We start from the raw sequence: 25097 nt of genomic DNA, 5'->3' as shown, positions 1-25097 counted from the left end.
GTGTTGATATTTTCACACTTAGACAATGTTGGATGCCACGTGTGTGGTGTAAACTGAACTGGGAACCTTGATTAAGTTGTTAATTGGCGAGGAAGTTCTACATTAATTAAGATGATTTAATTACAAGGAAGCACGCACTATCATTTTGAACGAATAATTCTGATGAATTATAACATTTGGGGATTGATGAAATTAAAGCTTTATTCTTTATTCTGAAAAGATTTGATACGGTAAAGATCGAGATTGTTTCAGTGATTTAATTATGTTCAACTTGAATGCTTAAAGTTCGCCACCCTGTGCATGAAATGTTTACGTCTATCTCCACTCCAATATCATTTCTTTGTAATTCAATATTATATTTAAATGGTTAGTGACATACAACTTGCAAATGGCATATCACTATATACATGTGTTGCATAAAGGATCGATAATAATATTGCAGGACCACCAAAAATTCCCTCCAAGTAAATTCATGGAAATGATTAATTACCCAAGTTGATTTTGAGTGTTTCCGATTAAGGTTTAGACTATACTTTAAAGTGAAGTGTTTGGTGCACAAATGTTGCTAAGGGTATTGCAATTTTTATTACAAATTCTTTACAAACTAGTGTGAGAGTTCATGTGTTACTTATCACATAATCAACTACTAAACAATTAAATTACATGTCAAATTTGCATAAAGGATTGCAAATCGTTCAATTGCAGGACCACCAATAATTCCCGGAAGTAAATTCATGGAAATGATAATTACAAGTTGATTTTGAGTGTTTCCATTTAAGGTTTAGATTACTTTTGGTTGGATCAAATTTAAAGTGCAGTGTTTTATGCAAGAGTGTTGTTGGGGGTATTACAATTTTTATTACAAATTTCTGTGTCACTTACCATGTTAATCATTAAACAATTAAATTTATTTATATTTTGTGCTTAATTTTTTACCATTAAAATATTGTCACCTAAGTTTTAAAGAGTATTGTAATAAAAGTTGTGTGTGTGTCTATATATATTATCCAAGTTGATTTTGAGTGTTTCCAATTAAGGTTTACACTACTTTTGGTTGGACCGACTTTAAAGTGAAGTGTTTGATACATGGGTGTTGTTAGGGGTGTTACAACTTCGATTATAATTTTTTTACAAACTGGTGTGATAGTTCATGTGTCATTTACCACCTCAACTACTAAATAATTAAATTTACATGTCAAATTAGCAAGGATTGCAAATCGTTCAATTGCAGGACCACTAAAATTCCCTTGAAGTAAATTCGTGGAAACGATAATTACTCAAGTTGATTTTGAGTGTTTTCAATTTAAGGTTTAGAATACTTTTGTTTGGATCAACTTTAAAGTGCAGTGTTTGATGCAAGATTGTTGTTCGGAGTAATACATTTTTTTATAAATTCTTGTGTCACTTATCACATTAATCATTAAACAATTAAATTTATTTGTTAGATTTTGTGCTTAACCATCCCCTAAATTTTAAAGAAATTTCACCTCAAAAAAAAAAAAATAATAATAAAGAAAATTGTAATAAAAGTTGTAGTATTTCAAACGTATTCCTTTATAAAAAGTCAGGAGATTTGGTACATGGTCAAAGGAATCTTCATAAACATATTAATTCACAAATGCCGTCAAAAAAGATATCACCTTGGTAAAAGTTCTTCCCACAATCTCCTTTGAGCGAGGTAAGAGCAAGGGTATGATCATTAGGCATGAAAGGTGGTGGTGCCACGAAAATGAAATGGCCTAGTCTATGATAATCATTATTTCATCAAATATTTCTGAGTGGCTGTAGAACATTTCCTTATGAAAAAACAATTGAGGTCTTGAAAGGAACTGATGCCATACATGGATCTTTCTTTACTTAGCTATATGCTTTATTGGCACACTTCATTTTCAACAAGATCTCAAGTCCTGCAGAGGAAATTTCAAGAAGAAAAGCATTTACATATTAAAGGGCAATCTTTTAGTCTTCCTCCATTCATTAAGCTGTTAGCATATGTTCCATGCTATTGCTGAGCAAATTGTGCATCTGACTTTTTCTTTTGGCGTTGCCTTTTCCAACACTGCCAAACTTTGACCATCTTCATTATTCTGATATGAGGTTGAACTTCATCAGATCTTAGTAGTGTTTGGGAAAGTGGGTTTGGCATCTATGAGTAAAATGCTGTAGTAAGAATTGGGAATATTGAACAAATTTAATTTCTACTTGAATGTGTGGGCGCTCTTCTATTCTATTCACCGGATTGTTAGCCTGTTTTGGAAGGTGTTTATTTATTTACTTTTGCTTTGAAAGTGTTTTGACGTGACGAAAGTTGTACGTTTTTGTCTTTTAAGTTGTTTGTTAACATATTTGTGGTGTGAACAGAAAACAAAGAAACAAAAAATGCACACAATCATACCCGGCCAAAATATCCACCATCTCAAGTTGCATAATGGCCATTTGAACATTGTGGTGGCCTATATAGTCCAACCTGATATAGCTTTGAAGGAGTCAGCTTCCAAATAACTTCAAGAGCATTTTCCACCATGTTTTCAATGGTCTTTATCACACACTTGGAATAAAAGTTTTCAAAGATTCTCTGAAAATATTCATGCTTCACCTTTTTGCAGATCAGATATGGGAAAAAAGAGGAAGTCAAGCTTTACTTGAAGAATCAGCAGGGTGTCCCTTTCTCTCTCTTTTTTTTTTTTTTCCCATAATTAGACTTTTTGGAGGAAATGTAGCACAGGAGGTAGTAGGAACTGGAGTGTACGATACATATTGATTGAGAAATGAAATATAAAAGACAAAGCAGATCAGGAAAGAATATGCATCAGCTTTTAGGTGATTAGGAACAGCACTAAATCATCCATGCGTGCACGGCTACATATATGCACAAACAACTTTCATTGAAATAAGCAGATGGGGTAAAGTTGATTGAGATATAAGTAATATGGCTCAAAGGAAGGTGGTGGGTGGCATCGACATCTTCCATTGTCACATAATAAGAGAAAGAGAGAAAGGAGGAGATGAAATGTAAATATAAAACCCGAAGGGAAGCTTCACAGAAGGAACACATTGATGTATTCATTCATCTGCTTTGTGGGCAATGCATTTAATGTTTTGTTGGTCCCCGTATCCAAATAAAATCAAAATTTTGATGGAGGAAACAGCTGTCCCTCTCCAAAAGGGAGGGAGATTTCATTGCTGATGCAAAACCAACACTACATGTAAAGTTGACCATTGCTTTATCATTTTGTACTATATACACTGCAAGTTGATTAGGTCTCGACTTATTAATGTGTACAAAAACAGCTTAGTCACACAAGTTGGATAAAGTTTTCAGAATATAAAAAGAAATCAGCCCCGGCCCATGATGTTACTAAACATATAAAAAATATAAAATTCATATGTGGTCTGGATTGTAGTTGATTCATTTCTTCTATTGGCCTAGCTAGCTAGCTAGTAGCCAAGTGTTATTTGGGTAGTGAAGGGTTGGTGAAGAGAGAATTTGGAATAATGCTATATATATATACTATCCTTTTATGCCACCGTACTATCAATTAACTATTTATAACTCACAACAAATTGAATAAAAATGTAATATATAACATTTTTATAATATTTATTATACACTAGCTCTCTTTTGGAAGGAAGGTGGGCAATTGTGGCATGCCTTAGTATGGCTTAATTGATATAAACTCATGATAATTATGATTGAGAATAATGCATTTTCCCCACTTATTCTCATATGAGTACATGAATATACATTTGATAATCTTGTAAGTTTGTAAATAAAGGATTGACACAAGTTTAAATCTATCTAATCTTTAGTTCAACAGATCATTTATCTTTGTCGAAATGAGACCTCTCCTAAAGTCATATTGCCTGAATTTCATTAAATTTGGGAGTTATGAAGCTCACCTACCCCGAACAGTCTAAGATGTAGAGCCCACTAATTACCTAAGACAGATAGGCTTCGCGGCTCCTCTCGTAAGCTACTTGAATTTTAATCACGGTAAATCTTAATTTTGCCCTCAAAGACCAGGAGTGATACCTATTTTTTATTGGCAGTGTTTGCCAATGGCCTGGGCTGGTACTGTACTAGGCCCTTCCTCAATTCCAAAAAGAAAAAATTCTTTCACCTCAAAATTAATCCCAATATTCCTACTTTTTATACCACATCAATTTTTATTATTATTATTATTCAAATAAAAAAATCAATACAAAACAATTTTTTTTACATTTTTTCATATAAAATATATTTTTTCACTTTTTCCTACAAAATATTTTCATTAAAACCAATCAAACACATATTCATAAAAAAAAGTGCTACAATACCGGACCTGGTACAGAACCAGCCCAGGCCATTGGCGAACACTGTCATTGGGCCAAATGATGTCCAATAAAACTGGGGCTTTTGTTAATTGGGATTAGATTTAGACATATAGGGCCCAAAATAAAATCCATTGGATCTTATAATTTGCAGAACCCGAATTAGTTTTCTTGGCTGTCCAACGCTCAAAGGAATACTCCGGCCACTTTTTACTTTTTACGTCGAACGGACTTTGTAAGTTCGATTGATTTTCTGTTGTTTTGGGGATTGTTTCTAAATTCTAATCATGGTTTACAGTAAAAAGTTTTCAATTTTGGATTTTTATCGGAGCTATTTCTGATCTGGGTATTTCTCAATTTTAGGCTTTTTGTTTGTTTCCATTATCGATTTTCTCCCTTCGCCGTCGCCGGTGGGGTTAGCGCATCTCAGGTACTCTCGTCTGTTCCGCAGCTCATTGTCGTGCTTCTCTCTCTCTCTTCGATTTTTCTCACTCTCACCGATTTCTCTCTGTTTTTGGATTCCGGGTTTTTCAGTGGTTTTTTGCCTGACATTAGCAGAAATTAAAGCTCGGGTATTAGGAATGATAGTAAGATTAGTTGGATTGATTAGACGATTGACAATTTTCTATGTAAGTGATTGTGTTGGCATTCGAATTGTTAAAAAGAGAATGATGTTTTTCTGTTCTTTGGGTGCCCCTAAATCCTTTGAACTTGATCATTAATAGAAAACATTCAAGACGGTTAAAGGAAGCCAAGTGTTAAGGATGTCAGCTATGTTTGGGTAAAAAATGGACCTAATTTTGGTCTCATCCCAACACCTCAGGTTTTGGGTAATCAAATCATTGACCCAGTTAATGGATTCATGGGGCTTGAAGTCTTGATTCAGGTTTTAGGCCTATGCGATGAAAGATTGGCAATTAAAGATCATTCCAAATGCCCGGGACCTTACTGTCATTCATGGTAGGTGCTTATTGAGCAGTTTGATAATATAGGCAAATTTGACAAATAGTCTCTTTTTCCTCATAAGAGGAATATTAAACTCCATGAAACTACCAGTCACTTTTTAAAAAAGCTCCACAAACTGTTGTGACACTTAGATATATTAAACTAAGGACAAAGTTTTCTTCTAAACTGGGTTGGATGAATTTTCTTCAACCTAATCTATAAAAGTGACATGTGTTCATTTTTTTAATAACATGTGAGATGCACATGAGTTTTTAATAAAATGTATTCCAACTTTGTCCTTGTTATTAAAAAAACATGTGCATTTTACATGTTCAAGGGACACATGTTACTTTTATAGACTAGGTTGCAGATTCCTCTAACCCAGATTGGAGGAAAACTTTGTCCTTAAACTATCATCTTATGGCAAGTAAGCCACTCCATTAGGGTTGGCCATTAGGTTGGATGGAAACTATTTTTCTTCCAATGGTACCCTTATTTTCTTAAAAACCAAAATTAAAAATTAATAAAAATAACTAAACAAACAATTTTTTTTTTTTTTTTTAAAAAAAGAAGCAACTCAATGAGGGGTAACAAACACATGACTGGATGCGGAAATGTTATTCATATAGTTTCTCCATTTAATTAAGGATGTCCAGCAAATATATGAAAAGCCTAGAGTTTGTTATGTTGCTGTTATTGTTTTGAGATAAAGTGATGCCAGATGTTACCCAATTGGCCCACACTATGCAGTATTGGTGCCAACAAGGTTCATTTTAAGAATGGATAATATTCTAAATAACTCTTAAATCACCAAAGATTTGAGTCTACGAGATTTTACTAAATTTCTTTTGCTTCTTTTGAAAGAGATAAGAGAAATCCATATAATTCCAAAACAGCTTGGTTTTGTTTATACATATGCTTGATGCACTGAAAATTGTATTGGTTGGATTGTGTCGATGGATGAGTAAACATTTTTTGACATCTGAGGGAAGATTAACTTTTTACAATTAATTATTTTATGTTATTTTCTTTACATTTACTTTGTTTATTTCTGTCTGACACATTCATTTTCAAGGGTTTTAGAGGTCTGGGAAGTAAAACACAACGATGGATTCATCACAGAATGCAGCAACAGCTGGGACTGGTGTTGGCGGCAATGGGATGATCATCTCTCAAGGCAATGACACGGCAGCAACTGCTGTGGATGAACCAAAGCAGAATTTGAACCAGGTCATCAACTCTATCCAGAAAACTTTGGGCCTTCTGCACCAGCTCTACCTTACTGTCTCTTCCTTCAACGCTGCCTCACAGCTTCCTCTTCTCCAATGCCTGTACCTTTCTGCAATCCTGTGTTGTAATTTATTCTTTTATTTGTTACTTGGTTTACCAAGTTATTTATTTCTGTGCGCTTGATTCTGCAGCAATTCTCTTGTTATGGAGCTCGACAACATGGTTAGATTAGCTGAGAAGTGCAGCATTCAGGTTCCTATGGAGGTTCTTAAGTGAGTTTTTTTTCCATGATTGCCTCTTCTTCAACTGCAATTATTCTTTTATGGCCTAATTCAAGCTTTTCTTTATTTTCTAATAACTGATATTTTACTTTTGCTTTTAGTTTGATTGATGATGGAAAGAATCCAGATGAATTCACAAGGGATGTCATAAATAGCTGTATCGCCAAAAATCAGATCACTAAAGGCAAAACTGATGCCTTTAAGGTTGGCTTTATATCTCGATATGACACATGTATATAATTATTTATCTATTTCAATGCTTCAAGTAAGTTTTACATTTACTATTGAATTTTTCGCTTGTGTGTGGTTTTATTTTTTAGGGTTTACGCAGACATCTCCTAGAAGAACTTGAGCAAACATTTCCTGATGAAGTTGAATCTTACAGAGAGATACGCGCAGCCTCTGCTGCTGTAAGTAATATTCTGTTGACCCTCCAATTTCTTAGAATGATTTCCTCTACAGATTTGCCTCCATAAATTTTCTTCCATTTAACATAATTTTTTTGTTTTGCCAAAATTACAATAACCTATTCCCCAGTTCCCAACCACCCTCTCCAAAATTCCCTTTCTGCTTTGTTTGAAGATCAAATCACTATTTGTGAAGGGTACCTCTTTATTTGTCAGTTTTAATTGTTATAATCTTCTGTTGTTGCGTAGAATGTGAAGCACATGTCTTCCTTGAACATACTGGATGTGCATCTCATTCCCTGAATGATTATGTTATTCATGAGGAATGATTAGTTATTGGTTAATGACTTTAAATAGTTCATTAATCAAATAGACCAAAGGTAGGGCAAAGTCACAAGTTATCAATGAGAAGAATGAAATGCTAGAAGCAGCTATGTGCATAATCTGAAATTTAGATTGGTGACTGAATGTACTTATCAAAAAAAAGATTGGTGACTGAATGTATGTGTTGTGCCAAATACCCACCTAAATTAATAGGCAAATACTTGGTGTGTTTTACTCACAAGTGCACGAGATCAAAACGTGAGTATAGAGTGCAAGTACGAGATTATTCCCACAAGGATTGTTTTTATTTAGAATTGATTTTCCCAACTTAAATTGCTACCACAAATCATACTAATTAAGATAATATTAGGCCAATGTTCCAATCATATGGTATATTTAATGCTTGTCAACCTAAGGGCATAGTATCTATACCTTAAACTATTGATCTCTCTAAGCAATGAATTAGACATGGTATCTACTTTAATTCATTTATTCCCTACAGGATTTAGCATGGTATCTACTAAGTTGTTCTTTAGGGAAACATAATTCTATGGAGATCGACAAACACATTAATCCTAGGGCATGGTATTTACTCATAATTCTCATGTTGATTAAGCCAAGAACCCATGGTGAGGTTCTTTTGTCGCTTATTAAGCCCAAGACTTGGTCATCTAAATTGACTTAATTAACAAATTCATACCATAAAATATGAGGAATTCAATCACATAGACATAATCAATTAAATTAAACCACAATAATTGAAACAACGGCACTAATATTAAATTAACAAGACATGATTAGGGCTTCAATCTAGTCCTAACAAAGAGTTTAGTTACACATAATGAAATTAAAACTAAAATAAAAGGGAAAGAAAAAACTGGAAAATGCTTCTTGAAGTAGCCTCCAAATTTTTCTCTCTGGAATTGTCTATTTTCTCAAAGGCTTAGAAGTCTATTTATAGGTTTTAGAAAGACCTAGAAACCCTAGGAAACCTAATAAAATCGAAGAACAAAACCCTAGTCCAATTAGGGTTGGGAAAACCTAATTTTAAGTAGAAAATAAGTCTTTCCGTATCTGGGTCGCCTGTATGCGCTCGATCGCAGCTTGCACTCGATCGTTCCTTTGATGTGCTCAAGCCTAGGTGTGGTGCGCTCGATCTGAACTCTAACTTTTCCCAAATTTGGTCCTTTAAGCTCAAAACTTCAAGAAATGCTTTATTTTCCTTCAAACACCTAAAAACAGACAAAATTAGTAAAACAACATAAAATAGTATAACTAAAGGATTAACACACATAAATTAAGGGACTAAAATATGTATATTTTAGCACTTATCAGTATGGCACACAAAATTCGAACTCCCTACTTTTTAAGTTAATTTTGATTCAAGATACTAGTCAGCATTTGAAAGGCATATACCTTAAAGTAGACAGAGCTGAAGCCTATGTGAAAATGCTATTTTGCTTTTGGTTTAACTATCTTAAGGTTTTAAGCTCTTCACATCTAATGCAGGAATTGAAACGACTTGCACAAGCACAAAGCACATTACCAAATGGAGATATGAAAGTCTAATCTGACTTTTCGGTGCCCATGTCAGTATTGCATCTGGTATTAATGTCCATCTCTTAGCATGTCTGTGATCTTGTGATTGTTGATAAAAGCCAAATGGATACATTGATCTAATATGGCATAATTTATTTTGGCTTAATTTCATTTTCAGTGCATGCTGATCATAAATTTGGGAATGCGATGGCTTTGATTGTCCTCATGATTTTAGCTTGTATACTATCCTAGATAAGTGCATGTACTATTCATATGGTTAACTGATGTATTATAAAGAAAATATGTCCTGCAGTTGCAGGTTTTTCTTACTCGAGTAACAAGAACTTGGATTTTATAGATTTTGTTCTCTCTATCTCTCTTCGACTATTCTTAGGAGGGAAATCACACCATGTTTGATGTGGATCATTTGTAAACTTTTATTATCCTTCTGATTGTTGCTTGTTGAAGCATGAGGCTAAAATGCCCACCATGTGTAAGAAGAGTGGGAAGTCCATTGACCATTTATTGCTTCATTGGGAAGTTGTGAGGGACCTATGGAGTTATATTCTTAAATTGTTTGGTGTAGAGTGGGTTATGCCAAGATGTGCCATAGATTTGATGAACAGTTGAGGTGGTATGGTTGGGTGTGGTACCATGAAGAAAGTATGGAGGGTGGTTCTGATTTGTTTAATGTGGTGTCTATGGATTGAGCGAAATGCTCGACACTTTGAAGATATAGAGACATCGATAACAAAGTTGCAAAAGACTGTGGTGAACACGTTACATATTTGGATATCGGCACATTATAGCTTATTTGGTTCTACTTTTGCAGTCTTTTTGACTTTATGTTCTTCTTTTTCATCTTAGGGGTTTTCTTATATACTCCCTGTATAATAAGGTTGCGCCCATTTGTGCCTTATTTATGAAATGACATTACTTATTAAAAAATAAGTTTTTCGTGAAAAGTTGCTCTGAAAGAGTATGCCCAAAGTAATTGTAATAATCCATAAATTTGGAGATACAATTATGAGTGGAAGAAAGATGGAAATAAGTTTGTTGCTATGTATAGAATCCATGATGCCAGAGCATTTTAGTCAGTGTTGGTAATTTTGTTAAAGCGAAAAAGCTAGTGGCAGAAACTCGTGACATAATTAGTAATTTGGTGTATTGCAAGGGAATCCTAATTTGGGAGATATTTAGAGAGTTGCTAGAGGTAATATATAAGTAATCGAAAATTCATTAAAAAGTGTAAAGGTGCAATTCAAGTACACATTAGGTATACAAGAGTGACATCTAATTAGAAGAAGAAAAAAATGTAGAAAAATATGAAAGCTAGAAAGTAAGGTGTCTTAAAGAATAAAGCCATTAATTCCACTAATGTTCTCTCATGGTTCTCAATGTTCTGATCATTTCTTTCCCTCCAAAGGCAACACATTAAACAGGATGGTATCATCTTCTATACTGCATCAAACTAAGCCTACTACCTTGCTCTCACTAGCAAGCGAATAGGTCTACCAACCGACTAGGCATAACCCAAGCTAGCCCTAAATTGCTGAAGATAGTATTCTTATTCCAAAGAGCATTGGCAATCTCACAATGGTGTAGAAGATGATCCACTAACTCTCCATTCTTCTTACATATACAACACTAATCATCTACAATGACATGCTGCTTTCTTAGATTATTCATACTAAGGATCTTCCCTAATAACGAATAGAAAGGGAGGCAAAGGTTCTCCTTGTCACAAGCCACGAGAACTACTAAAAAAACCCGTTGGGGTGCCATTCACCAAAATCGAAAAGTGAACCGAAGAAATACAATATGTAATCCAATTACACCATTTTCTCCCAAAATGTATCTCCTCAGCAAATACAAAAGAAAGTACCAAAATTTACATGTGTATAAGCCTTTTCAACATCCAGCTTGCACAACACACATAGTTCCCTAGATCTAATCCTATTGTTTAGGCACTTGTTGGCAATGAGAGCAGAGTATAAAATATGCCTCCACTAGCGTTCTAAGGCTTGGAAATGATCTTCTTCACTACCATTTTCAACCTAATTAGCTAGAACTTTGACGACAATTTTGTAAAGTACACGCACTAAGCTAATAGGTTGAAAATTTTTAATGTCAACTGCCCTTAGTTTCTTTGGTATAAGAGAAATGAATGTGGCATTGAGACTTTTTCAAACATACCCTTGGCTTGAAAATCATGGAAAACATTCATGATGTCTACTTTGAGCACCTCCCAGGAAGATTAGAAGAAACTTACAGTAAATCCCTCCGGGATCGGAGCCTTGTCACAGTTAAAGGCTTTCACCATCTAACATAGGCTGCTGAACTGCTAGGTAAACTATCATAGAATTGCACAATGTGTTTTCTTATCTCAGACTAATTTGAAAGAGCTGCACCATTAACCACCAATTGCTCAATGGAATTATTCCTTCTACTTGAATTGTCTCTATTTTTGCCTTCAATTCACTTCCTCCAAAAGAGTTGTCCTCTCCAAGTCATTAATCACAATAGCCTTCCTTGTTTTCTCCTCCTCACTTAAACCTCTCTCTTCTTCCAAACCCTCAATAATTCAAGGCAAGAGAGTCCATATATAGACTCTTTTATATGGCCCTTCTTAAATCCATCAGAACAGCTACATCCAATTGAAAGAATCTCCAATTTAGAGGAGAGATCAGAATTTACTTTTGCCATACAAAGAATTCCATTGCTCTTTCAGGCTTTAACTTCACTTCCTCAGTGTCAATTGGACCTGAGTTTTTCGCCTATGATTCTGAGATTATTTGATACATTGAACTTCTACAGGGAATGTTTGTTTGTTTCAACCTTCGACACTATTCTTACTAATGCATTCACAACATGTGTATGGTAGCACGCATCTCCTGATATTCCTATTTCTTCCTACTGCTGCAATGCCTTCATGTTCCCTTTGCTTAATAACTTTTTTTTTTTTGATATCTTTTCTATTAGCTTTTGCCTGTATTAGCTTGAAACATACTAACTGGACATAAGGTGGAGAAGCTAGACTTATATAACCAACTACTATACAGGTCCTGGATGCAGCTATTTCTTATGATGGCCCAATTCTAGTGGTGGACTCTTCTGTCTGGAGTCTTAACTCCTTAGATTATCTGACAAGGTAGTTGGAATTATTATATTTGATTATAGGAGCTGTTTCACTTTGATGCAATGCTACCATATTCTTTACTCTTTAGGAAGATTACTTTCATACATTTACATCTATGGTAGTTATAATGGTGGTGCAATTGATCAAGATCATAACTCCCACCACTGTGAATTACCACTAGATAAATCAAGAAAACTACTGCACCAATCTCCTAATGATGGTGGGGAACCATCTGCTGGTTCTTCTATGTTCAGAATGCCAGTTTCTTCTGCAGCATCACTCATCAGCATGTTGGTTTGGTGATGGTCACTTTCTGATAGAGCTCCGGCTGTTTCATTTGATTCAAACACAGGTTCTCTCTTCACCGATTTGCCTTCTCTGCTGTTCCCCTTTTCTCTCCCGTGAGACTTACCCAGCAGGCTTTTCAGTTTCTGGGACTGTTGTAAACCATAAAACACTTATTAAGAATTGCTTGTAATTAGCTACTCTACTTATGTATAGAATAGTAGTGTACCTGCAGGAGCAATGACTGATGCTCTCTTTGTAGTGACTCGAAGCTGGAAGCTAGAGTGTCATAATTTGCTTTCAATATGCGGTAATCTCGCTCAATCTGCTTAGTCTTCAATCTGGCTCTCCGATTCTGGAACCATATTGCAACCTGGTGAGGCCGCAGGCCAAGCTGATTAGCTAGCTGCAGTTTTCTCACAGACTCTGGCCTTGACTCTGCCTCGAACATAATTTCCAGCGCCTTGATTTGTTCATCACTGAATTTTTGCTTGGTGCTGCTGTTCCTTCTACTTGTCATATTATTGCGTGAGTCAAGATTCTTGCCAGCATTCACTTATTTCTAATAAAGTGATCTCTTTTTCTTAGAGTGAGTGTGAACTGAAGGAAGAGTTTTTAGACTTTTGAGAGACATATGATATTGATAGTGGTCTAGAATCTCGGTGTGGGCCCGAAGCATTGGTAGGGGAATTATCACATCTACTCGCTGCAGAGGAACATCCTACTTGCTGCATCAAGGTTCATAATAGTCTAAGCTTTTTGTGCTCTCTGCTCATTGAAAATTTCTTACAATTGTTTGTCTTTTATAATTAGATAGGTAGTGTGAGAGGCTCTTCTTGATGGGGTTTGTCTGTTCGAGCGGGTAGGACTCATCTCCTGCATAGGCAAGTGAGTCTCATTGAGATCTTTCGCCTTACAATTCGTACTAGGATGGTAGGAATCTCTATCAAAAAATTCTTGTAACTTGGAACATATCAATGGTGATGCTTTGCATATTTAGTCCAGATTGCATCGAGGCATGAGTATAAGATTATACAAGTTAATTTTAACTCGACTTATTTAATTAAACAAGTCAAGTTCGATGGCTGTATCGAGTATAAAACTATATAAATTTTGATTAATTTAATTTAAAGATGAAACGCTTTAACTTTAATAAACTAATTTTATTTAAATACATGTTATATTATTCAATGAAGTCTTTGTCAAAAGAATTGACAGCTAAGAATATCTGGCATACAAGCAGCGAGTACATTGCATTTACATACAAGGGCAAAAAAGATAATATGCTAATTTGAAAAGTATTTTGTCCTCATACAAGGTTTCATTGCCACGTTGTTCTAAAGTGACTTTTAAAATAGGAGCACCAAACAGTACGTTAGGACAAAAGACATAGCTGGCTATCCCCAAGTAACCAATGCCATTGCACCACCCGGTTTGTGGTCTGCTTTGTGGGTCTACCCACGTGGCTTTATTTCGAAAGTTTATATGTTTTGGTCGTCATAACGTGGCACCAAACTTTTGGTTTATCTGCCCACCGGCTTGTTTAGACACGTGAGCTAAAAGGTAATCTGCTTCATGATATTTTGTTGTACCGTCTCTTTAAATATTTGAATTGAATTAGGATTCAAATTAAATATTAGTCGTATTTTAAGGGTATTTTTGTCTCTTCAAAAAGTGAAAAGACAAAAGCATCCTTTAAATATAGCTAACTAGATACTCTCTAGTTCTAGATACTTTTCAGTTCATTTGAATTAGAACTAGATACTTTTCGATTCATTTGAACTAGATCTGGAGATGCCCATGTTCTATTTGAAATTTGAATTGAGTCAATTGACCTTTTCTTAAGACAGTTAAGGATTTTAAGAAGATATTCTTAAAAAAAAAAAAAAAAAAAAAAAAGAGTTTTTTTTTTTAAGAAGAGTTTTGTTTTATTAGTATGTTTGGTATAGTAGTTTGAAAATGTGTTGTTTAAAAAGACATAATTAATGAATACGTAATTGTTAAAAGAGTATGTTATATTGTTATATATTATACTTGTTTTTTTTTTAAAAAAAAAAAAGGAATTAATGGCCACTAGAACATCAACTAGTAGGATGAAAGTGAGATGTGTATTGTTGCACGAAAAGGTTTTTATTTTTTCTTACCTTTTCAAATTAATGTTTTATTTTTTTTTAAGAATAATGCTGAAAAATTATATTTTTATCTCATAATTATTACACAATGCTAATGTTGCAGTCTCAATCAATAATTGATTTTTTCTTTTTCTTTTTTAACAATGACTTGGCTAATTGTTAATTTGAGCTCCTACGTAAGCTAATAAGATAATTATAAATAAAAAATATAATTTATAGCATTATAAGATAATTAATTTTCATCTATTGAAACAGAGTAAATATTTTGCACCGAGTAATTTGGAGCAGAAAACATGTGACAAAGTTCTAGTTTTCATACAAAAAATAAAGAGGAAATAGATGATAAAGGTGATTCTTGAAGATTCCATGTTTACAAAGTCAGTAGTGGGCTGCTGCCTTTCTTTCTTTTTCATTTTGTTGGGCAGCCTTTCTTTTTTCTTGATTTCAAGTATCAATGATTCTCATTTAAAAATAATTAAATCAATGCAATTTTCTTTTCTTTTTTTTTTTTAAAAAAAATTAATAGTAACTCACTACCAAATGGCATCTATGAGATAGTTACCGTGGGATAATGTGGTTTTATAGTTAAAATTTTATTTTATTGCATTTAACACGGTACATATGGGAGGCTCTGACTTTGACAAGTGTCTGGGCTTTTAAAATGAATGGTGATGATTGCTTGAGACACTATTTGCTTGGAAAGGTCTTGTTTTGGGTTTACCAACATAAGATGGGGCTTTATCAGTTTATCCTTCCTTAATCCAGGTGTAAACGGAAATATTGGGCTTGGGTCACTTGAGTGGGCTTGTGTAACTTTGGGCCTTCTAAGCTAAAGCCCACATAGCTCTCCCCCACGGTCATTTATGCTTAGTCCCACCACCAACTCCTTTTTGCTTCTTAATGGGCTGGCCCATGACAGGGAATGGGCCTCTACTTATCCTAAGAAGCAAACTTTAGCCTACTGATAAGCCCAAAGATTGCGTTGCTTATGAAAAAAAAACGAGCCTGGTTCAAACTTTTGCCAGCCCTTCCACATGTTTAATCTCTTTTTTCTTTTTTAACTTTATTGGTTAAATCTAGTTGACTATCGATGACTAAATAAAATAAAGATAAAATTTTCTTTTGAACTGGATTGAAAAAAATTAAACTAATATGTCTTGTTACGAGCTTTGGAGAAGGACCTCGTAACAAGACGTTGTATGGGTAAATTTGCACAATCACCTTTGCGTAATTTGTTGTAATTTGTAGCGTTGATGCAATAATTTTTCGCCCCCTCTTAAACAAACTTACAATAGACTTGAGACTTTTACTCCAAAGCAAATTAAAAGATCATCCCAACAAAACTTCTCCAACGCTTATGCAACTTCGTTTCTCATGATATTTGATGCATGTAAATTGATTTTTTTTTGTTGGGCGGAGTATGCTGCCTAGGCTTTGGGCTTAGAAATTGGTTCCAAATGAGTTCAAATTTGTGCTAAAGACAATAATTAAAGCTGACTGGTAGTTAGCTTTAATTAAACTAGTAATAATTAAAAAGGTTTAAAAACAGTCCCCAACACCTGCTCACGGTGTTCAATTATATTAAAATTGGAAACGAAATTCAATGTGTCGTGGTATGTATGTTTGAGTATGAAGTTTCAAACATCAAAAAAGAAAAGAAAAGAAAAACTCCACCTAGAATTTGGTTCCATTTTCCACGTTGTCTAGTTTGCAAAGAATCTTCTTTTCTCAATCAAGCCCTACTTGGGTTGGGTGGCCAAAAAGCTAACACAAAAGGGTTCTTAACTTTTTCACTTTTCAACCACTCCTGCACATTCATTTCTTAAGAGGGGGGTATTTTTTTTTTTTTTTACAATTTCTTAAGGGTTATTTTATTTTGCATGAGAAAGAGGACGAGATTTTAATCTTTTCAAGCAGATTTTTTTTCACTATTTTAAAAGGAAGTAGTTTACACTTTTTAGCTGTGACAACAATGATTCACAGGTTGCCTAATAATGGTTGTATCAAAATATGACAAAAGACTTACAAAAAAAATGACAAAAAGGTCAATGGAGGTCAGAAAATGTATGGGACCAACGTATTTTGGTTCATGTGATTATCTATGGTAATTGGGCTGAAACAACTAATGGACAATGTTTTATTTCAGATTGTGTCGGAAGAAATTGTTTAAATTCAGCTGATTAAATTCACATTTGTGTATTTATAAAACGCATATAGTTTTATATGATTAATAAGTTTTTGAAGCAAATTGTCACCGTCTTGTGTGACCCTGGAAAAGGTCCGGCTTGTTTATGGTTCTCTTGGGACCATCGGCAGTACCATTGCCTGCTATTGGGTCCTTTTGGACCTAATCCAGAATTTATTACTTTTTCTGCACTGCATTTATCTTTTGGGCTTTATTGTTGGGGTGTCCACCCCTTTTGTTGTCAATTAGTCTTGTAACCCGCTTTCCCTTATTTGATTAAAAAAAAAAAAAAAAAAAAGAAGTTTTTGAAGCACGTGAAAATTATATGCTTTAAAAATAAATATTAATTTAATAAAAAAAATTCAAGTACTATAACTTTGATTTCAAAGTCATTTATAAAATGATGCGGCAAGTGGAATAATTAAGAGAAATTGATAACCTAAATTTTTTGTTTAATTATTTCACCAATTATAAACTAACACATCAATTTATAAATGACTTTGTAATAAATGGTTGGTTTGGGTTTCCGGAATCCCCTTGACGCAACTCTTAATTTAATAGATTGAATTAAAAAGAAAATTCAGTACACAATAATTTGATCAAAGCATGTTGGTATCTTAAATGAAAAAAGAAAAGAAAAATAAGTTAAAAAAATTATAAATTTTCAAAAGAAGGAGACAATGCCGTTAATATATTGGTGGGAATTGAAATGCGAAAGAACAAAAATCTAGGTAAAGTTTGGTGCCTAATGGGGTTAGGTCAATCACCATGAAATTAGGCCGCTTTGAAAAGAGAAATCAACGGGAATGCTTTCATATTTTTCATAGCTTCTGGGTCAAAAAGGTGGCTTCAGGTCAATGGGGGCACCTATTCGGATTCAACCAATTATGTTGCCTTCTTCTCCAACTTTATATATATATATATATATATAAGTCCTTTATAAAATGACATGATAATTTATGTGGTACTTATAATTTGGCTACTAAAATATAAACCATCAAGTCATAGTGTATACTCTAAGAATGATATTTATCATGTCAATTACTAAAATATGGTTAATGTTAGAAGTCATTTTTGTGTTACTCTAAGAATGATCTGGCTTCTAAAATCATCATTGAGCTTGTGATTGATCATGATTGAATTTTGATAAAATGTTAATTTTAAAAGTTATCCAATTCTTAGAATGACACAAAAAGAATATAAAAGTAACTTATAGAATTATTCATAAAATACAAATTATCACTTAAAATATTAACTCCCCCATAATATAACGCATGTTCTTTTTATTTATGCCATTTGGCAAAAAACAAGGTAGAATGATCTAATCCAAAGTCAGAATTGATTATTTTGAAGAGTGAACAAAATTACGAACAATTTTTAAGAAAAAAATTTGGTAAATTAATATAGCATTTTCCATTTGTAACTGGATTTTCTGTGCTTAACCACCACCAATTTTTGAAAGAACCACCTCTTTATTTACCTAAGAAGATGATCTAAGTTGGTCTCCAAGAGGTAACTTAATTGTTTGGAACCACGCTTAATAAAGTGGAGGTCATTAATTCGAATTCCCCTCTTCCCTCTTGTGCGAACATGTCAAAAAAAAAAAAAAAAAAAATACACTCCTAGGTGTGAAAATGTAAGAACTAATGCTCTGTTTGTTTTAAAATGATTTTTAAAAAATATTTTATGTATTTTTAGAATTATTTTATGTGTCTTGATTAATGGAGTATGCAGACTCTTTTATTTATTTATCTTTTTCTAATGGAGTATGACCTGAGAATGGTCCAATCCCTTCCATTTTGTGCAAGTTCATAGGCATCCATAGACATAGTTACATTAAAATTTAACTGACTCGTAAATTTTTAATTTTTTAAGTAATGCTAGGGATATATTTTTTTTAATATTTTTATTTTACTTTATTATATGAACCAATCAAATTGGTGGTTGGCATGGATTTGACACCTATCGATCATCTTTCTCTTTTTTACTCCAAGTAACAAAAAGTTATTATAGTAAATGGAAATAAAGTAATTAACAAACAAACATATTAATTAGCACATGTTTATGACGTTGCTAATACTAAATAGGTCAACCTGTTTTATGCATTTTTTTATGTTCGGGTAAAAACTTTTTCTTAACAAAGTAATTATAAGGTCAAATCAAATTATTCTAAGTAGCTAAAAAAAGTTAAAATTCTCCATAACCAAAGCATAAGCTTTCATTTCAACACCTTACTGACATCTGATGGACGTGTACCTGCTGTGATATACAGGATTGTAAAAGTTTGACATTGGATAGGTAAATTATTGAGGCATATGTTTCAAGTCTCACATTGGATTGGTAGTGGATTTGATAAATTAGACTATATAAATAATAAAATATTAATAAAATAATTTCTTATTAACTTAAAATTTTGAAATAAATAATAATTTAATATGATATTAGAGTAAATGTCATAAGATTGACCCTCGCTTCACAATTTATCACTCATTTCAATTAAATATTTTATGTAATTCTCACTTGTTGAACCATAGTTTGAACACATGTGAGGAAAAATGTGAAAATATTAATTAAATGATTGTGTCAAATGCAAAATCAATCCCTTTAGTTGACAAGAAATAATATATATATATATATATATATATATATATATATATATATATATAGAGGAGGTAGTTTACCTAATTTCACTGGGTTGAGGTGGCCAAACCACTTCCTATTTTTTTCCTTTTTAATCTGTTCTTTTCTTTCATTTTTTTTATTGTAGGAGACATGCGTCTAATTTTAATTGGGGATGACATGACACATTGACAATTTCCGTTGGGATTTCAAACAACGACAAGTACTCAAGATGGGGAGTTATTTGCAACTTATGCTTACCATGGGGAGTTTTAAGTCATTTTTAAATATTAGGGAGCTTATTGCAAATCGGTGCAACCACAATGGACTGGTTTTATATTTTTCTCACAACCATTTCTTATCGACCTAAGTTTTTTTTTGATAAATAGTGATTTAACAATAAAAAAATAACTCTAATATAAATTTAATTAATCCTTTGAAAGTATATATAGTACAAATGCGATTATTATGTTTTACTAAGACACCTTATTTGAATAATAAATTCCATTAACAAACATAGCAAAGTAGGCAATTAATTCAGAAATATGCTCTGGTTGATTTTTCTCATGAGCAAATGAACAATATATAGTATATACAACATGTCAAGAAGGAATTAATTACATGCTATCTATCTTGATTATAGAGGAGGGAAAATGAGATACGGGAATTAGTCCATATATATAATAGAAAACGGTTCATTGAGCTAAATTTTGACTGAAATATTAAGAATTTATAATTGACAAGTTAGCTACTAAGTAAATTAACGAATCATTTTTTTTGCTTAATCAATTATTTTACTAATTATAAATTGTCATGTTTGTTCGTAAAGAAAGTAATTTTTGGCACAATTTGTGAACTGTACATGAACCCAACAATAAATTAATGGATTGGGTTAAGGGATATTCACACTTTGATACGACTTGAACCCTACACGCGACATATGGGCTAGCAATTTTTGGCATGGCCCTCAAACTCAACACGACTAACGCGCTTAGTTAAAGTGGTCGGGTTAATGTTAACCTATGTAGTCTTCTACCTATATTTTGACAGAATCTGAACTTGACAAGTAAACACGAATCCACTCCCACACCAAACAACACTTGTTAAACAGATCATATGCTTAAACCTAGCATGTGAGGGCTTTCAAAAGGTTGGCGATAATTGGTGGAATTTTTTACTTAATTTGCATAGTGGTACCAAATTCGAATGGCTCGGTAGAAATATGCTCTTCAATGGAAATAAGTAGTGTAAAGTGGTCCTCAAGTTGATGGAATCAAACTGGAAGGACCATGCACCCAATGGTGGAGCGGAGAGCACCTAAACATGTATATAGATCAATACGCTGACTCCTCTACCCTTTTGTGTCTGTCATGTGTCTGTCGTCATCTCGAATCCCCCGCGACCGTAGTAAAAGAAGTGAAATGCACTGAACGAGGGGGGTTCCCTTTTTCACGCAAATTATTTATAAATGTTGCCCAGTTTTACAGTACAAATAAATTTAAAAAAAAAAAAAAAAACGTTAAAAAAAAGAAAAAAAAAAAAGAAAAAAAAGAAAAGAAAGAAGCAAGATTTCCAATAGTGGTGGGTAAAATTAGCTGAACTAATTCTCTGACTCATTCTTGGATTACTTGTTTCGTGTCTCATCAACATCATCATGATGTCTCCCAATCATACGGCTCAACATGTCTAAATATTTAGGGTTGCCAATGCCAAAATATGTCAAACCTAGTAATGGGGTGTTAAGACTTGAGGGTTTCTGAATTCAGAGTTTTTTTTGTTGTTGTTGATATATATATATATAGATGCTGCTTAATTTTGTAGCTGATGGTGTGATTAGGTCATGATGATCTCGCGCTAGTCATGGGATTTGATATCATCAACGTGTAAAGAAAAAAGTACGCGTGAGAGAGAGAAACAGAGGAGCTGAATTCTATATATACTGCATGGTAGAGACGATGAGATAGATGAGACGATGGGAGAGAGAGAGAGAGAGAGAGAGAGAGAGAGGAGTCGTGGTCATTTCTGGAACCCAAGACCCAGTTGGTAGGGTCAGGGGGGTCTGCTGCTTTTATTACTTTCTTTGTCCTTTTCACCACCTATCTCTCCTTCCCCTGCCCTTTTTATCTCTATCTCTTCCGTCTCAGTTCTCACTCACTCACTCACCCATTTCACCATGATCAAAGAGATGAGAGACCCATCTCTTCTCTCTCTCTCTCTCTCTTGCCTGAGGGTCTAGGGAGGAGAATTGGGTTTGTGATGAAATAGTGGAGAAGGAAGGAAGGAGAAGAAGAAAGAAGCTTTTTGTTTTGAGGGGAATGTTGTCTGGCTCGAGGTCACCAACTAGATCTATGATGTTAATCTCAATTTATCAGATTTTGTTCAAAATTTGGATCTTTGAGATACCCATTTGGGAGAGATCATGAGTTACTGACGTCGGACCAGGCTTCATTCCCCCCAATTATTGCTTCCACTACTCACTCTGATCATCGCAATCTCCTCGATCTGATTTGTTCTCCGTGGATGGTTTTTTTGCCTTGATCTATTGGTGAGTTTTCATGATATCCTTGCCCTTATGTTTTTCTTGCATATGTTCGTTTGTTCTTGTTCGCGTTTGGACTGTTTTTATATATATGGGGTTTTTTTGTAATTAGAGAAATCAGGGTCGTTGGGCATGAGCAGATTGGTGTAATGATGATAGATTTTGACTACTTTTTTCACCCTTTTTCTGACTGAAGAGGGAAAGGATCATCATTACTCTTTTATTTTTATCTCTAAATTTCATGGATCAGGCAGGGTTGTGTTTCCCTCTGTCAGTCTTTAACTCTTTCAGGTTCATCATTGGCCTGGTTTTTTTCATCATGGCTTCAAGAATCTTCTCTGTCCGTTTCTGCTCTTTCCCTAATCATCTATTTCCTAATTGGCTTCTTCTTGCACTTCCCCTCCTACCCTCTACACCAAAACTTTTCTCCTTAGGGTTTTTCTCTATGGATTTGAGATTTTCTTTATCAATATGCACATTAACAATTATTGCTTCCTAATACTAATATTGTACTGGATGTATCATGTATCAAAGATCATGGTTTTTCAAAAATATCAATCTGTAGGTATCTGGTTTTCATCCTTGTCTTTATGTTGCAAGTGATAGTAGGTGGAATATTATTGTTTGAGCTGTGTGATCTCCGCCTCTTTTTTTTGTTTTTGTTTTTGTTTTGTTTCTGGCTTTATCTCTTATTAATTAACCAGGTAGTTCTTATCTTTCCCTGGCTGAAGAGATGGCTTTAGCACTCAGGTTTTTTGGAGGTATGCTTAGGTTACTATTACTATATTCTGATCAATCTTTCTTTATATATGTAAGTAGCTAGCAGATTTGTTTGATACATCTATCTCATTTATTTATGATCCTTTGAATTTAATTATGTTTGCAAGATATTATTATGATCCAAAGATGTTACTAGCTTTTGTAATGCGTGTGTTTCACACTACTTCCATTGCTTCAAGAAAGGTGAAAGAATAATTCCTCAAGGCTGACAGATTGTCTTTGAGAAGCAACCCACTTGCAAGAGCAATAGCACACACACTATTATTTTCATCCCTTCTATTCTATCATCTTCGAGATTTTCCTTAGAGCAATAGTGTGAATGCGAATTATGGTGATATATATATACAAGAGTATTTACATACAACAACAGAAAAGTAAAAGAAAAAAGAATGATGTGATAGATTGGATGTGTGATTTTGCTTACACCTTCTAGTCTTGTCTTATACATCATGAACAAGTTACAGTTTAGATCTGTGATTTTTCTGCACAATGTGAGAGGGGAGGAAGATAATTAATTACAAGTTCATAAACAGAAAATGTATGCCGTTTTCCTCAAAGATCTTGATATCGTGAACATTATTAGATAGCTGGGATTCTGGGAATGTTCTTCTACCTACATATATAGCAAAAAATAAAAGTATGGTTTTCTGTATACGCCCTGTGATTTGTAACCCTTTTTGGGAATAGTTATGTGTAATTAAATAAAATAAAAATCAGCATCCCCAGTTCATCCGGGCAAAGTGGGCTATAGCTAGCTGCCTAGCTGTACAGAAGGAAATACAAAGGAAATTAATAGGGTGAATAGAAAGATGAATGAGAGAAGCGTCACCAAAGAGGACAACCGTGATGGGTCGTCTCTAGCGCTTTGTGGGCATTGTGTGGAGTGTTGTGCCTCATTCTGTCATCAATTTCTGAAGCTGAGTCATAAGCAACACTGCATGCCTTTAATGGTCTGACTCTTTCTCTCTCTCTGTCTCGTTTACCATAATACAGTTGAGTCAACATCAGCAGTTACAACATGGATTCCTCTCTACAGTGATTAATATGGACTATGATTTTTCCATTTTGCAAATAATTATACCCAACGTGTAACAATATTTTGGATGGAAATTTTGTGCTGCTCTATTGCAACAACAGGCTGTTTGGGCCCCACTTGAAATCCGAGCAGGTGGGCCTAGACTACCCGGATACCTAGCCAAACAAGTGGAGCTCGAACAAATTAATTATCATTGCAATAATGCAGTGATATTGCATGAAATCTACATCTTAGTATTTCATATTAATAGTTAGGAATCTAGCTAGCTAGTAACTTTGAGCATCTTAAAAGTAAATAAAGCCAAGTATTATAATATATAAGTTGATTTAAGAGCCAAGATATTATTTTTATTAACCAAATTTGTACCTTGTTGAATGGCATTGGCATATTTGGAATGCATTTTTATTTTATTATGCTAACGCCATTGATGAGCTAGATCTAAAGGGATAAGAATGAGATATATTGGTGTATTGTATATGTAGCATTTTCCTTCTTGTTGACAATATCTCTAGTCTTGGTATTAAAATATTTATTGACTTAAAAATATGCAAGGCCGTGACCTTTTTTCTTGGTTTGGTTTTCTGATCACCTCGAGGTGTGTGTGCGCGCAGGGAAGAAGGTGTGTGATGGAAGGGAAGTCATGGGGGGTGGGGGAGAGAGAGGGAAGGGGAGGGTAAACTTTCTTGCAACTTTTCTTGAATTATTGAATACCAACTTTGAGAAGTCATGGACAGCTTTTTAGATGGACCAAAAGCATCCCAAAAGTTGGACATGGAATCAGCTACACAGTGGTTTTTGTGCTCAGTAATAATAATAATAATAATAATCTCTTTTCATATATATATATATATATATATATATATATATAACATCTTTGTCACAAGTAACACAAAGGAATAGCCCAGAAAAAAATAAAAAAAATAAAGGTAACACAAAGGAATAGGATATATGTTTTTTATCCGAGATAAGATTCCACACATGCATTTAAGATTAAAGCTGTACTTTACTTTTGTTAAATTAATTGATGAGCCATGTTTTTGTTGAGAGTTGAGACCAAGTGTGTGAGTACTTTTGTTCTTGGGAGTGCCACTACTGTCAAGTAGTTCTTCCACTCTGGAACTAGCTAGATAATCTGAGCTTAGTTGAGTGGCAGGATTCATATTTCATAATTTCTACTTCATGTTAAAATTTTAAGGATTTAATGGTATAAATATTAATTATCACATGTTGTCATGGCATTTAAAATTTTGGCATGATGTGACATTATATAAAAAAAATGAAATGTGAAATAAATCATCTTCATTTCACTTAAAATCGATAGGATCCTACTATTCCCCTCAACTAA

At 33.9% G+C, this 25097-nt stretch overlaps 2 protein-coding genes and 1 long non-coding RNA gene across 10 annotated transcripts; 2 read left to right on the top strand and 1 right to left on the bottom strand.

Moving 5' to 3' along the window:
• Positions 1-4458: 4458 nt before the first annotated feature.
• Positions 4459-12445, top strand: LOC132175099 (mediator of RNA polymerase II transcription subunit 10b). 7 transcript variants are annotated; one of them, XR_009439390.2, is made up of 9 exons: positions 4459-4546; positions 4675-4741; positions 6332-6587; positions 6678-6758; positions 6869-6971; positions 7088-7177; positions 9008-9103; positions 12100-12188; positions 12358-12445. XR_009439390.2 is itself a non-coding variant. In XM_088514764.1 (9 exons), exons 4-8 carry the CDS (start codon positions 6364-6366, stop codon positions 9070-9072), a joined length of 567 nt encoding a protein of 188 aa, XP_088370890.1. In that variant the 5' UTR covers positions 4459-4546; positions 4675-4741; positions 4846-4940; positions 6332-6363; the 3' UTR covers positions 9073-9103; positions 9216-9614. The 7 variants fall into 7 exon arrangements, 5 of the variants coding, with proteins under 5 accessions (XP_088370890.1, XP_059442907.1, XP_088370889.1 ...); XR_015911741.1 differs by having other exon boundaries at positions 7088-7181; XM_088514764.1 differs by lacking the exons at positions 12100-12188; positions 12358-12445 and adding exons at positions 4846-4940; positions 9216-9614 and having other exon boundaries at positions 7088-7181.
• Positions 8245-13480, bottom strand: LOC132175098 (homeobox-leucine zipper protein HOX6). Of its 2 annotated transcripts, XM_059586921.2 has the most exons (3): positions 12691-13480; positions 12352-12613; positions 8245-8730 (listed from the first exon to the last, which is right to left on the bottom strand). In XM_059586921.2, the coding sequence occupies exons 1-3, from the start codon at positions 12979-12981 to the stop codon at positions 8723-8725; spliced, it is 561 nt and encodes a 186-aa protein (XP_059442904.1). In that variant the 5' UTR covers positions 12982-13480; the 3' UTR covers positions 8245-8722. The 2 variants fall into 2 exon arrangements, with proteins under 2 accessions (XP_059442904.1, XP_059442903.1); XM_059586920.2 differs by lacking the exon at positions 8245-8730 and having other exon boundaries at positions 12195-12613.
• A 7919-nt stretch (positions 13481-21399) lies between these two features.
• Positions 21400-22853, top strand: LOC132173337 (uncharacterized). Its single transcript, XR_009439305.1, has 2 exons — positions 21400-21942; positions 22641-22853. It is a non-coding gene; the product is annotated as an uncharacterized LOC132173337 (long non-coding RNA).
• Positions 22854-25097: the final 2244 nt, after the last annotated feature.

This window comes from Corylus avellana, chromosome 3, assembly GCF_965113065.1.
Source record: "Corylus avellana chromosome 3, dhCorAvel1.hap1.2, whole genome shotgun sequence".
NCBI lineage: Eukaryota > Viridiplantae > Streptophyta > Magnoliopsida > Fagales > Betulaceae > Corylus > Corylus avellana.
The sequence above is the reverse complement of the archived record's forward strand: the minus strand, read 5'-3'. Positions and strand labels throughout refer to the sequence as shown.